Source organism: Chrysochloris asiatica, unplaced genomic scaffold, assembly GCF_000296735.1.
Source record: "Chrysochloris asiatica unplaced genomic scaffold, ChrAsi1.0 scaffold00056, whole genome shotgun sequence".
NCBI classification, from domain to species: domain Eukaryota; kingdom Metazoa; phylum Chordata; class Mammalia; order Afrosoricida; family Chrysochloridae; genus Chrysochloris; species Chrysochloris asiatica.
Window position 1 is genome coordinate 4,083,868 of NW_006408574.1, and position 13,714 is coordinate 4,097,581.

General features: G+C 54.2%; 1 protein-coding gene across 1 annotated transcript in view; it reads left to right on the forward strand.

Annotated features, from left to right (window-relative positions):
• The first annotated feature begins 271 nt into the window (after nt 1-271).
• The window catches only part of VAV2 (vav 2 guanine nucleotide exchange factor), a 164,275-nt gene continuing 150,832 nt past the window's right edge, over nt 272-13,714 (forward strand). Inside the window, exon 1 of the mRNA XM_006863824.1 lies at nt 272-475. Coding sequence (XP_006863886.1) covers nt 272-475 — 204 coding nt within the window. The remainder of the gene's footprint in view (nt 476-13,714) is intronic.

The window sequence follows — 13,714 nt, forward strand, 5'->3', positions numbered from 1 at the left end:
AGCGGAGCGCGGCGGCGGCGTGCGGCTAGAAGCGCGGCCCGGCGCCCGCGGGGACTTGTGTGTGTGAAGGGGAGACCCGGCGCCGCACGTGGACGTGCGCCGCGGCCCTTGAGAGCGGCGGACTAGAAGGAGGAGGAGGAACGACCGGTGGCGCAGCGGGACCGGCTGCCCGCCCGTCAGGCCCCGCCCCGGCCGAGCCCGCGCGGGCGGGATGCCCCGCGGCCGCCGCGCTCCGGCCCGAGCCCTGCGCTGAGCGGCGCCGCCGGGCGCCATGGAGCAGTGGCGGCAATGTGGCCGCTGGCTCATCGACTGCAAGGTCCTGCCGCCCAACCACCGGGTAGTGTGGCCCTCGGCCGTGGTCTTCGACCTGGCGCAGGCTCTGCGCGACGGCGTCTTGCTCTGCCAGCTGCTGCACAACCTGTCCCCCGGCTCCGTGGACCTCAAGGACATCAACTTCCGGCCACAGATGTCCCAGGTGAGGACCCGGGCTCGGCCCTCGGGCGTTCGTGCTGCTAACCTCGCAGACCGAGACGTAGAGGTCGCCGCCGCGGGCGACCCCAGAGCTTCGGCCGGGACTGGAGGACGGAGCCGGGCGGCAGGAGGGGGAGCAGAAAGAGGGGGCGCGTACGGGTCAAAGCGGGCTTCTCCTAGAGACATCCCTGGGGGGTGCGAAGTTCGCCAAAGTCCCTACATGCTCGGGGTGCACCTCCACCGCCCGCAGGCACTGCTAGGGGAGCGCCTGTCCCCATCTATCCCTCGCGTATGTGAGACAGGGACTCGAACCCTGGCCGGTCGCTCCGCACGATTGCTTGTTTTCGGGACTGCCAGCGCCTCCACCTCTCCCGACGCCAAACCTGCCGCGTAGAGTGGCCGCGCCGAGATTTCGTCTTCCGGCTTTGCACCTGGTGGTTGGACCCGGTGGTGGAGGAGCCGGCGTAGCGGGGAGCGAGTGCCTTCGGGGTCCGGGGAAGGAGGGATGGGCCCAGGGTGCCCCCCCTTGCCGGCCACCGCCACCTCTTGGCTGTGGGTGGGGAGGGGTGCTCTGTCATTGGGCCCCCAGGGCTGCTTAACTTGGCAGGAGCTCGGAGTCCCCCGCCCACAGCCGTCGGGCCCTCTAGTGTGGCCTTTGTCGCGGTGGAGGCGCGCGTGTGGCCGCTGGGCAGGAAAATGTCCGCCCAGATGGCCGGAGCTGCTTTTCTTGGCTTCTTAAAGGAACTTGGCGGAGACTTTAGCCGAATCTGGGCTCCTGTTCCTCCCCCAGGGTTCGCAGAACCCCCACTCGTACACTCTTGGAAGGGGACTGTCCGAAATGCACAGGGGCCTTGGGGCTGGGGGGCCAGCCCTATCGGCCACCGGTCAGCCTGGTAGCCCTTCCCCAAAAGCCCTCAGCGAGTCCTCGTGTACAACAGCCATTCAGCGTGGTTAGCTCTGGGGAGGGAGGGCCGGTTGGAGTGAGTCATCTTCGTCATTTACAAGCAAGGCTGTGTGGCCTTTGCCCCTGAGACCAGGGCCTTAGGGTCTTTGCCCTTTTCGGACTGTGTTTCCGAGGAGATGGAAATGGAGGGGGTGCTGGTGGCAAAGCTCACAAAAGAGGTCCCTCAGATTAGTAATCACCCCCCCTTACTCCCAGCCTAGGATGCCCAGGCGTGAGGCTTGGGGAGGGAGTAGGTTAGTGGGGTCACACGTTTCTGATGGTCACTTGCTCTGGGTGGGGTCACCAGGTGTTGCTCACTGCAGGGCACTTTTTCCCACCCTGTCTTTCTTGTTATCAAAGCCTCTCTGGGCTGCTCTACCCATGTAATGCCCCCACAGACTGAGGAAGGTGAGCGCTGGCTGCTGACTTGGGGGGGTGGGCGCTCCCCTGGGCAGGGTTTCTGGACTGATTGTCAGGGAGCCTGGGCCATGGGGCGATGGCCACTGGGGGGTTGGTCACTGTGAGAGTGGGGAGGAGTCTAGGGTGGCTTAGCCTTGTCTGGCCAAGTCCCTTGGTCCTGGAGCGCTTCCTTCTCCGCTGTGGTTTGGGCAGTAGGGTGGGGGCGGGAAGATGGACGTGTGTGTGTGTGTGTGTGTGTGTGTGTGTGTGTGTGTGTGTGTGTGTGTCCTTCCTGGGCCGCAGTCCTGGGCTGGAGGGACCTTCGTGTGTCTGCGTGGCCACATGCTCTGATCCACTCCTGGTTCTGCCACCTTCCAGCAGGTGGTGTTCCCTTTGGGGCCTCAGTATCCCCATCTGTGTCATGGAGACTGAGAAGAGGATTGAAGTAAGACTGGGGAAATGGTAGCAATTTGGAGGACATCGTCTGGACTCTTTGCAGTGGAGGCTGTGTGGGGTTTCCCGTGGCCCTCAGAGGTCTGTGTGTCCTCTGCTGTCCAGGGTGTGTCGGACAGTGTGTTACTATGACAGCAGCCACTTTCTTTATCCCGAATGGCTGTGCTTTCTGTGTTGGGGAAGTTGGCACCCCTGGTGTGGCTGCAGTTTTTCTAAAGCAGCTTACATTTCCTAGAAGGGAGGTTGGAGGGCGTGGTCTCCGTCCTGCCCCAAATGTGAGAGGGTGTGCCCCCCTCTACCACAGACACAACACACAACAAAAACAGACTTGAATCTGCCTGTCTCCAGGGCTGTTCACATAAGCTGTTTAGCTCTCTCCTGCTGGTTTCTGATGGTGCTCCTGGCTGGACTAGAGGTTCCTTGTGGGGTGGGGAGCCTGCGGCCCATGTGTCTTCCCACCTGTATTGGCTGTGATGCCCAGGGCAACTGTAAGGCACTCCTTCCAGAATGTCCCATTGGTCCTTCCTGGTTACCTCCACTTCAGGACAGAAAGCTTTGGTGAGGTCCCCCCGCTGTGCCCTTTGTCAGCTGGACTATTAGTCAGAAGAAAGCACAGTATAATGCGCATTTATTGGGCACCCGCTGTGTGCAGAGCCAGGCCTGGCAGGTGTTCACAGAGGGAACCCCATCACCCTTGACTGTGCCCTCCAGAAACTGGCAGGATACTCTTTTTTTTTTTTTTTTTAAATCTAAAAGTGCCTTGAAGCCACCTTGGGCTTAATTAAACTAATTAGGAGCGGCCACATCGCTGGTCCCACTAGGAGATGAGGATCCCGCAGCGTCTGTGGGAGAGCCTGCATGGTGGCCTTCCTGCATGGCCTCTCAACCTCTACCTCCTGGCCAGCCTCGCCCCTTGAACATTCTGGAAATCCTATTCTTGGTGGATTGTGGCTAGCTTAGGGGCACTGGACACAGAGCAGCAGGTCTGGGCTGTACCTGGGCCCCCACCCACCATGTGCCCTTTCTGTCCCTGCCTCTTCCCTGCTGGGCTCTTGCTGGAAGACCTCCCTTCCTTTCTGCAGCCGTTTCTCTGGGCCCGGTGCTGTGGCTAGCATCTCCTTCTCCATGTCTCCTTCAGTACACACTCCCCTTGGTAGCCATGCTCTGTGGTTCGCTCTCTAAATCGTGTGAACCAGAGAGATTTAGGAGAGATTTTGCTCCCTGAGGATACTCTTACCGTCCTCTGCCTACTGGCTGAGTCCCTGGGTCCTGCAGAGCCCGGCACATCTCAGTCCTCATCCCTCCCTCCTTCCAGAAACAATCCCGGAGGCCCTGTCACCTGGCTCCGGAGTGGGGAACAGGATGACCCATCCACAGCCCCTGTGTCCATGTCTTCCAGGGACACACTGAGCTGTAAGCCAGAGAGGCCCAGTGTGGGCACAGGGTTGCTGGACAGCAGATTTGGGAGGCCTGCTTGCAAGCCTTTTCTTTCCTTTGGGGTAGATTTTGTTTTTTTTTTCTTAATTTTGGAAAAATCTCAGACTTACAGAAAACGAATGAGGAGTCCTGGTGTGGCGCTGCAGGATAAAGCGCTGGACTGCAAGGTCGGTTTGAACCGCAAGGTTGGTGGTTCAAACCCACCAGCCGTTCCTCAGAAACCCTAGACAGGGTCTCTGTGAGTCGGAACCGACTCGATGGCACTTAATAACAACACAGACCAAACAACTCTTTCTTGAGCCATTAGAGACTGAGCTGGTCAGGCGATGTCCAGCACCCCTGAGTATTCTACAGATCTAGAAGGAGCAATGAGACGTCTGTCCGTCCCCGCCCCCATCATCCATCGCAGCAAACACCCTCCACCCTCGGGATGCTGGGCAGCACTGAGCTGCCTGTGAACCTTTCTCAGTCTGGCACAGCTTTTTAACCTCCAGCTGACTTTGTGATCTTTGCCCTTGTGAAAAGTCACAGGTGCCTGGAGTTTATCTGGCTTTGTTTCCTCACGATTGGTTCGGGTTGCACATCTCTGGGGCTGCAGTACTGTGTTCTTCACTCGTGACTTCTGTTTGCCCCATTTCGGGGGACGCTGACTTAAATCTCTTGATGTAAGGCCACGTCTGCCCGCTTCTCCACTGTCAAAGTTTGTGTATTTCCCTTCGGAATTAAGAAATGGTTTGAGTAAAGTTCTTCTTGTTACATGCCATCAGGTTGGTTCCAACTCATAGCAACTCTGTATGGGAGATTTCCGAGGAGCAGCTAGTGAATTTGAACCATCCACCTTGCAGTTCAAACCGACTTTGCGTTCCAGCGCATTCTCCCACAGAACCACGCCAGGACCTTAGACAACATCTTCTGTCAGTCTGCATTATGGTTTCTCATTTTATAATCGATTACTATCTTGATTTATTTTACTGCCAAATAATTCCAGGTTTGAGGAATGGGAGCCGTTTCAAGCAGGTTTCTGTATCGTCTTGAGATGTTTCCATCATTCTTTGGACACTTCCTTGCCTTTCTGGCACCAAGTGCTCTAGGCTGGCCTTGTACTTAGTTTTCCTTCCTGGAGTCATTTCTCCAAGGTGCGCTGTGTGGTATTTAGGAGCCAAGAGTTGGGCATGCTCATGGTCAGACTTAGGGACTTCTTGCATGTATGTATATGTGTGTGTGTACGTGTACACATATTTGTATATGTGCCTGAATATGCACTGGGTAAAGCAATTGGCTGTTAGCTGGCAGGTCAGTGGGTCGAACCCGCCCGCTGCTCCCATAAAGACTTACAGCCTTGGAAACCCTCTGGAGTAGTTAGTTGTACTCGTGTTCTGTAGGGTCGCTGTGATTCAGAACCCACTTGACGGTAAAGGTTTGGTTTTGGTTTGGTGTGTATGTATATGTATGAATATGTATGCATATGTATGTATATGCATGTATATGTATGAATATGTATGTATATGTATGAATATGTATGCATATGTATGTATGTGTATGCATATGTATGTATATGTATGATATGTATGAATATGTATGAATATGTGCGTTGTATGTTTGTTTATTTCTCTGTTTGTTATTTGATCTATCACAGTGCTGCCAGAGAGAAGCATCATGGGAGCCAGCTAGATACTTGTTGTTAAGTGCCGTCAAGTCGGTTCCGACCCATAGTGACCCTGTATAGGGTTTCCGAGCAGCAGCTGGTGAGCTTGAACTGCCGACTTTTGCAGTTCAAACAGCTTTGCAGTCTGGCGCATTAACCCACAGCACCACACCAGGACTCCAGCTAGATACTAGAGCTCTTCCGAAAGTGTTGTGCAAAGGAACACCATTGTCTTTCAGTTCCATTTTTCCTCGAACTTTTTGAAGCCCCCTCTTGTATTTTAAAACTTCATATTAAAAAAAGTAAAAGAGAAATGGGTTAGATAAATTTTAATAATCACTTATTTAATCCATGTGTTCTCGATGGAGGTGGAAACTGAGTCTCTGGGAATGAAGACACGTTACTTTTTTTGAGTACAACACCCGGACACGCTTACGCTATGCAGACAGATGTGTGTGATGTGTGGTGTTAGGGTTTCATGTAGGAAGGGGAATAAGGTGTCTGTGTGTCTCTGGGTCTGTCTGTGTCAGTGTCTCTGTGTGTGTGACTCGGAGGAGAAGGCAGAGAAACTCTGATATAATGAAACAGACCCCAGCTATGAGCGTTTCCTCCTGGCGTGGTCTGTTTGGGGCAAAGTTGATGTTGCTGTGTGTTGTCTCATCAATTGCAACATGCAGTGACCCATTCAGACCCAGTAGCACTGCTCCAGTGTTGTTGTTAAGTGTAGTCGACTCATAGCAACCCTGTGTAGGGTTTCCGAGGAGCAGCTGGTGAGCTTGAACCGCCGACCTTGTGGTTCAAAGTGACTTTGCAGTCTAGCGCGTTAACTCACAGCACCCCACCAGGTAGCATTTCCAAGACAGTGACCCTTCCATGAGCAGACGGCCCATCTCTGAGCCTCTACGTGTGCTCGGTGGCCCTGTGAATGTCCTCTTGGGTGCAATGTCTAGTCAAGTCCTTTGCCCGTTTTATGATTGGGTAATTTGTCTTTTTGCTGTTAAGTTGTTGACATTTTCAATATATTCTGGCTGTTGATTCTTGTTGGATATACGGTTTCTGAAGGTAATCTCCCAGTCGGGAGATTGTCTCCTCACTTTTTTGGTAGACTTTTGTTGAACAAGAGCTTTACGTTTTTTATGAGGCCCCATTTATTTATTTTGTCTTTTCTTATTGTATTAGCTCATCCAGTGTTGGAGTCAGGCCTGATAGTGCGGCCCAGGCTTTTTATTTTTTTAAAGAATTTCCTGGTGTTAGCTTGCACGTTTAGACCCTCAGCCCATTGTGAATTTGTTTTTGCACATGTTGTGAACTTGGTTCCTGTTTCATTTTTCTGCTTGTGGAATCCCAGCACCATTGGCTGAAGAGAGTTTTCTTTCCCATCAAATGAACTTTGCATCCTCATCGAACACCACCTGCCCATGGACATGAGAGTTTATATCTGACCTTTCGTTTCTAGTCCACTGGTCTCTGTGTGTGTTGTTGTACCAGTACCAGATTGTTGGGTTCCTGTGTTGTTGTTGTTAAGTGCCATTGAGTTGGTTCGATTCACAGCAACCCTGTCTAGGGATTCTGAGGAGTGGCTGGAGAGTTTGAACCACTGACTTTGAGGCTCACAGTCCAGTGCTGATCCTACAGTGCCACACCAGGAACCATTGTGTAATATGTTTTAAAATCAGGAAACGTGAGTCCTCCTCGCTGTTTGGGACCTTTTGCCATTCTGTAGAAAGTTGAGGACTGGGTTTTCTGTTTCTGTACAGAAGACTGTTGGGGTTTTGATAAGGATTGCATTCAATCTGTGAATGCAGTGCTGATGTCATAGCAATGTGATGTCTTTCAGTCCCTGAACGTGGAACTTCTTCCCAGTTACTTCAGTCCTTCGGGTTCCTGGTTAGATTTATTGGTAGGTAGACAGGTTATCTTCTTAAATGCTGTTGTAAATGAAATGCTTTTTCCTTTCAGATTTCTCGTTGCGGGTACATAGAAACCCAGCTAATTCCTCAATTAGCTCCAACAGTTCTTTTTGTGACCTCTTAGGCATTTCCTTTATGTAGGATCATGTCATCTGTGAATAGAAGTGACCTCAGTTGGCATTTCTTCGGCATGCTTTCTCTTGTCTCATGGCTCTGGGTCAGACTTCAAGTACCATATGGTATTGAACAGGTGAGATGGGCACCCTTGTCTTGTGGGATGTCCTCTTTTTAGATCTCCATGGGGGACACACATTGTCCCCTGGCCCTGGCTCAGCTCTCCTGCCCCTGGGTCTAGGCCTGGTCTGTGTGTAGTGACTTCTGGCATTTGAGGGTAAGATTCCTGGGTCAGGGCTGGCAAGCTGTCGGTTATGTGCTCCAGCAGAGACCCCTACCAGGTGTCCCTCCATCTTGCCCCTCAAGTCTGTCTCCTTCTCGCCCATTGTCCCAGCCTGGCCACTAGGTTAGTCCACTGGCTATGGCCAGCTTTCTCTTTAAGTCAAGGGTCCGCCAGTGTTTTTTGTAAAAGGGTCAGTCAGATAGTGATTATTTTAGGCTCTGAGAGTCAAGGGATCTCTGTTAGAACAACTTAGCTTTGTTTGGGTGGCATGAAAACTGCTGCAGAGGACGTGTGGACAGACCCTCGTGGCTGTGTGCCAGTGATGTAGGATGTATGGACAGCGAAACGTGAATTTCACGTAATTTTCATGTGTTAGAAAATATTATCCTTGTTTGATTTTTTTTACCTAGCCACTTAAAAAGGTAAAAATCTTCCTGAGCTGTAGGTTATGCAGAATCTGGTGAAAGTGTTTGTCAACTGAGCCTTGTGCCAGCCCATGCAGACCCTCTCGTTGCCTCCTGTGCCCAGCTTGGCCCCACTGGCCCTTCCCCATGCACCAGCCTGGGTGACCTCCAGTCTCCGGTATTGTCACTCCTCTTCCTTATCATGGTCCTGCGTGGTGTGGTCTCTCAGGTCCCACTCCTGAAGTCCTGGCCACCCTCCTGGCCTCCCAACTTCAGACCTTTTGCCTGCAGCCTCCTCTGCCCAGCTCCTCCCCTTCCTTGCTTAGAGGCCTGTGCTGGACTTCCCTCTTCCCAGCATCCCTCGCAAGTTGCAATTATGTATCCGTTTGTATCCAAAATACCCATTTATCAAGCCGGAAGTGCTTGTCAGCACCTCCTCTCTCCAGGGACTAAATCTGCGCTAAGTGCTCTGCGGGTGCTACTTCATCACGCGTTTGGAGCCATGTCTGGCTGGGGTCCTGGCTCTCAGCCCCATTTTATAGATGAATAAACTGAGGTTTTGAGAGGCTAAGTCTTTTGAGTGGCCGGTGCCTGCCATCATCAGTCAGTCCCTGTCAATATTTAGGCAGTGAGTGAACTGTCTGAAATAGCAGTGGGGGAGACCAAAGACAAATCATTTGGCTGCAAGTCCCAATGCCACTTCACCTGGCTGAGTCTCAGTTTACTTTCCTGGAAAATGGGGTGACAGTAGCCACTGTGGACTTGGGGAGGGTTTTGGTGGGGAGGATATGGGTGAGTCTCAGAATGCTGCTCTTCATCCCAGTTGTTGGGTGGACAGCTCTCTCCCAGCTGCTGGGCATGGCCCTTGGTGTCCAGACCTCCCTGGGCATCCCAAGTGAGGCCCCAGCTCTGCCTCCAGGGGCAGCTGCCATCCTCACTCACCTTGCAGGAGCCATAGACTGGTCTTTCCCTCGGTGGTCCCTCCTGAGAAGGGTGTGGCAGGGAATGGCCAGGTCCCCGGGCCACAGCTCAGGGCTGGGGAGGGTGACTGGCCCCAGCAGTGCCCAGTGCAGGGTGGAGAGCCCTCTGAGGTGCCTGGTTTGGAAGGATCAAAGGTGGTGAGGCCCTGGACTGTCTGATGTGCAGGATGGGCAGTGATGAAGATGGTGGACCTTGCTCTTGTCACTGTTACTTTAGACAGACTCCTGTCCTGTGCTGCTCACCTCTGGGTGGCTGAACAGGAAGGAGATGGTTCTCCGATGTGGGGGACCTCGTGGAGAGAAGGCAGGCAGGGACAAGGGGCTGCTGAGCCCCGCAGGTGAGGTGAGGGTGGTTTCTTGGAGAGGGGACACAGGATCCTCTGAAGTGACCAGGTTTGCTGTGCCTCCGCCCCTGCCCTCCCAGGCCACAGAGCCAGGCTGCCCCTGTGCACTTGGGCTGGAGGAGGGAGGCCACCCGCCATGTCCCCTGAGCAGGGTCATGTTGTCTCTGCTGTAAGGAAGCCTGTGTCTCTGTCCTGCCCATCCACATCCTCTGTCCACATCCGGGATGGCTGCACAGCGTCCACCCCTTCCTGGATGACCTGGCATTCCCTGCCCTCTGCAGCCCCTTCTGGGGACCCTTACCCACTCCTGAAGTCCTGAGATACCTAGGATCACACCTCTGTGTCTCTGTTTCTCCACTTTGGAAGGGAGTTCCTAGGAGCCACTCTGGGGGGACTTTATTGAAAAGACCAATTTCAGGGAATAGAGGGGCCTCCAGCTCCCAGTCCAGTGCCTGGTATGTGATGAGGGATCAGGAGGCAAGAGTCTTCACCTGTCACCCACCTTGTGGAACCAAAATTGTCCCTCTTGCCTTCAACTCCACACTTGGGGTTTAAGAACGGACACACCTTACCATAGCCGGTTGAGGAACCCCTTCTCAGCTGGCTGGAGACCCTTCCTAGCCCCGCTGCTGAGCCCCCTGCTTGGGGTCCCATGCATCCCCAGCCCTCTGAAATGCTTTGTGATGGTCAGCCCCATCCTGGAGCCGCTGCCATGCTTTGGCCTCTGACCTCTGACTCCAGAAACTCAACAGGAATCGAAGTTGAAGTTCCGAGGTGCCCTGCAGGGGAGGGAGCTGGGCTGGCGGAAGCTGGAACCTTGCGTAGGTCCAGGAGTGACCCCAGCCCCACGCCAGGTCCCCTGCTGGCTGCAGGTGCTACAAATCTAGAGGTGCTAGAAACACACCCGATTTCTGCTTTGTGGGTTCACTGGCTCATCTTTGTAAAGTCTGGATGAGCATCAAAACCAGAAATGCTTGTATTAGACTGATCCCTTGTCCCTCTGAGCCAGCTTCAGCCTTAAACCACCAGCTCTGTCCGTGTGTGTGGATGCTTTATTTGAGGCTTGTTGTTTTTTAATGAGTGTGTATGTAACAATGTCATTGTGCTGTTTGTGCGTGTTAGTTACAGTTAGTGACGTGAACGATTGGGATTACACTGTATGACTGTCATCTCTTTTGTTTCCCATACTTTCCCACGTGGTGGCCGGAGGAGGCAGGCTCTGATGCTGTTTTGGGGGGGTGGGGGGTAAGACCCTGCGACTCCCAGACCCCGTGGTCCTTGTCATGTATGTGGTGGGAGGGGCTTGTTGGTTCATGGTGCTGCTGCTTCAGGTTTGTCTTCTGACAAGTTCACCTTCTCAGACTTGGCAGTTCACGAGGGTCCCGGGAGCTAGAAGGCCTCAGGACAAGACATGGGTGTGGAGTTATTATTCAGGTGAAGAGTGAGGCTCTCCTGTCCCCCGCCTGACCTCCCTCTCAGGAGCTGTGCACCTCGGTTTCCCTGGTCTCACACATTTCCAGTTTCCAAAGGCATTTGTTTACTTGTCTTATTTGTTTTATAAACACATAAGCTGCCAGGGGAAGGTGGTGTTGTGGGTACCGTTCTGATTGTGTGGGTGCAGGATGTTCAAAGGCACGGACCACCTGCATGGGCCCCCCCGGCTGGGAAGGCTGACCTGGGCCTCCATCCAAGGACCCATTCTTGGCCACACGCCTGCTTTCTGCCCTTTCGCTCCTCTGTCTGAGGCGTCAGTCTCTGTCACGTGAGAGGTCTCACTGCTCTCACTTAGTCTAGCCTCAGCCAGTGGAGTGGCCTGAGGGGGAGGAGCCCCACCTGGACACTGGGGTCTGAGAACTTCTGAGCCGTGACATGGGTAGGGGTGGGGCGTCCAGGGGAGCCCAGTCCTGTGGGTTATGTCTGTGGGTGGGGAGATTTGATGAAATGAGGCCCCCTCCTTGTATAAGATGGATGCTGGGAGCCCTCGCTTGCTGCTGGGCTGGCAGGAGAATAGTGAGGAGGGTGTGTGTGCCACCCAGCTTCCCTGCTGGTCCTGTCTCAGCTGCATGCTGGTGTGGCTGAAGGAATCTTCTAGAAGGACCGGTAGGTCTGGTGTAGGCTGTGGGGACCCGGTGAGCCTCCCTGTGTCCAGGGCTCCACGTTGGGTTGATGGAAGGCCACACCTGTGTGTATGCTCCGAGTCCCTTGACCATCCACAGGCTGAGAACACTCTTTGCCTGGGCCCTTGGGGTGACTTAGCTGCTGGTTGCTGAGCTGGTGACAGGAAGCAGCTTCACACGGCTCAGGGACATGCATCAAAGCAGGCCACCTCCCTGCCATCCAGTTGATAGGGATTCACAGTGACCCTGTAGGCAGAGGAGAACTGCCCCATGGTTTCTATAAGACTGCCATCTTTATGAACAGTATGCTTCATCTTTCTCCCTTGAAGTGGCTGATGGGTTTGAACTGCCCCACCGTACCATCTGGGCTCCTTCAGGGACAGGGACATACCCTGTTTCTGCTGCTGCTGTCCCACCCTCGGGTGTGGGTCCAGAGCAGCTCTCCTTCTTGGCTGCTGTTTCCTGGATGCTCGGTTCTGGGCACACAGAGGCGAGCGGCAGTGAGCTTGGCTGTGCCCACAGTCAGATGTGGGTCAGCGCCTGGAGCAGGTACAAGTGGGGACCCCGGAGCATAGAAGGGGCATGTGGTGGGTGGGTAGGGCCAGCCCCATCTAGGCAGGCTGAGGAACATTTCCCTGAGGTCATGTCAGCCAGGTGAAGGTGGGAAAGACTGTCCTAGAAGCGGTCAGCCTTGCCCCAGCTCCCCGAGTTCCCTCTGTGATGACCCTGCTGCCCAGATGCTGGTGCTCTGATGTGGGGCATCGGTGGGTGGGCATGGGGGTCCTCTGGGTAGAGGGAACTGTCCCAGCGGTTGAGGGTCTGCCCCAGGGCTGGAGTGGTGGGGCCACTGGAAACAAAGGTGGTCTCTGTGTGCCTGTCTTCATACCCCAGACAGTATGTGTTGGGTACTGTCCGCTGGCCCCAGCTGCTGCTCTGGCTGTTTTGGGCTGTGAAATGAGGCTGGGGGATCTCTTCCCTGATGCCCTCTACTGACTGTCTCCAGGGGCAAGTCACTTGGAAGTCTCCACCTTGAGCTCACTGGCGTGGACATGTGATGGAAAGGGTCAGATGTGCCTGAGGGTGGCAAGTGTCTCAGCCTCTTGGAGTTCAGTGGAATGATGCTGGCCCTGAGTGGACAGAGGTTGAACAGCCGGATGTGGCCAGTGGTGGCTGTGGGGCTGTGGACAAAGGACACAGGCTCGATGCCTCCTCGCCCTGGTGCATGCTTACCTGGAGGGTACTCGGACTTTTCTGAACTGGAGTAGCCTCCTCGATGCGAGTCTCCTGTGCTGGGCTCTGGGGTTCTCAGGGAGGTCAGTGAGGCTGTTGGGGAAAGCCTGTCCCCCTCGTCCACCTCTCCAGGGGCGGTATCCAGTACAAAGCAGGTGGGAGAGCAGTCTGGTAGGTGAGCACGGGAGCGCTCAGGAAGGGCTTTTGTCTCTGGAGTCAGGTGCTTCATTGTAGGACGGGGTGTTGTCTGCCCTGCGTCTCTAGGGTGGACACGAAGATGGCTTCGGAATGGGTCGGAGGTGGTAGCCACCCAATCATCTGGGTCTCAGGAGGTGAGAGACTCAGGGTGTGTGAGTGAGTGTGTGAACACGTATGTGCGCTTATGTAAGCATGTGGATGGGAGTATGTGTGTGTGTGTGAGTGAACTTGTGAATGTCTCTCAGATAGTGTCTGCGTGTGTGTGAGTGTGTATGTGTGTGAGTGTGTAAATGAGTGTGAATGTAAGTGTGCATGTGAATGTGTGCATGAGCGTGCCTGAATGTGTGCTCATGTGGATGTGTGTGTGTGTGTGTGTGTGTGTGTGTGTGTGTGTGTGTGAACTTGATTGGGCTTGTGGGCGAGTGTGTGTGAGTGTGTGTACATGTGTGTGAATGTATGTGTGAACGTGTGTGAACATGTAAGAGTGTGTTAATGAGTGTGAACATGAGTGCACTCGCGGGTGTGTGTGTGAACGTGAGTGCTCTTATGGGCATCTGTGAGTGTGTATGTGAGTGTGAGAGCGAGTGTGTGTGGACACTTGTGCACACATGTGACCGTGTGAGGTACCACCCTGCAGGGACCACGAGCTTGGCTCTAGGCCAGATTCACAGTCTGGGAGACCTTTTCTTGGGGTGCTGGCCTCCGTTCAGCTCCAGGAACAGCCTTGTCTTGGGGCAGTGGGAATGAAGGCAGAATCTGTTTTGAGTAAGCCATGCCCCGCTCCCC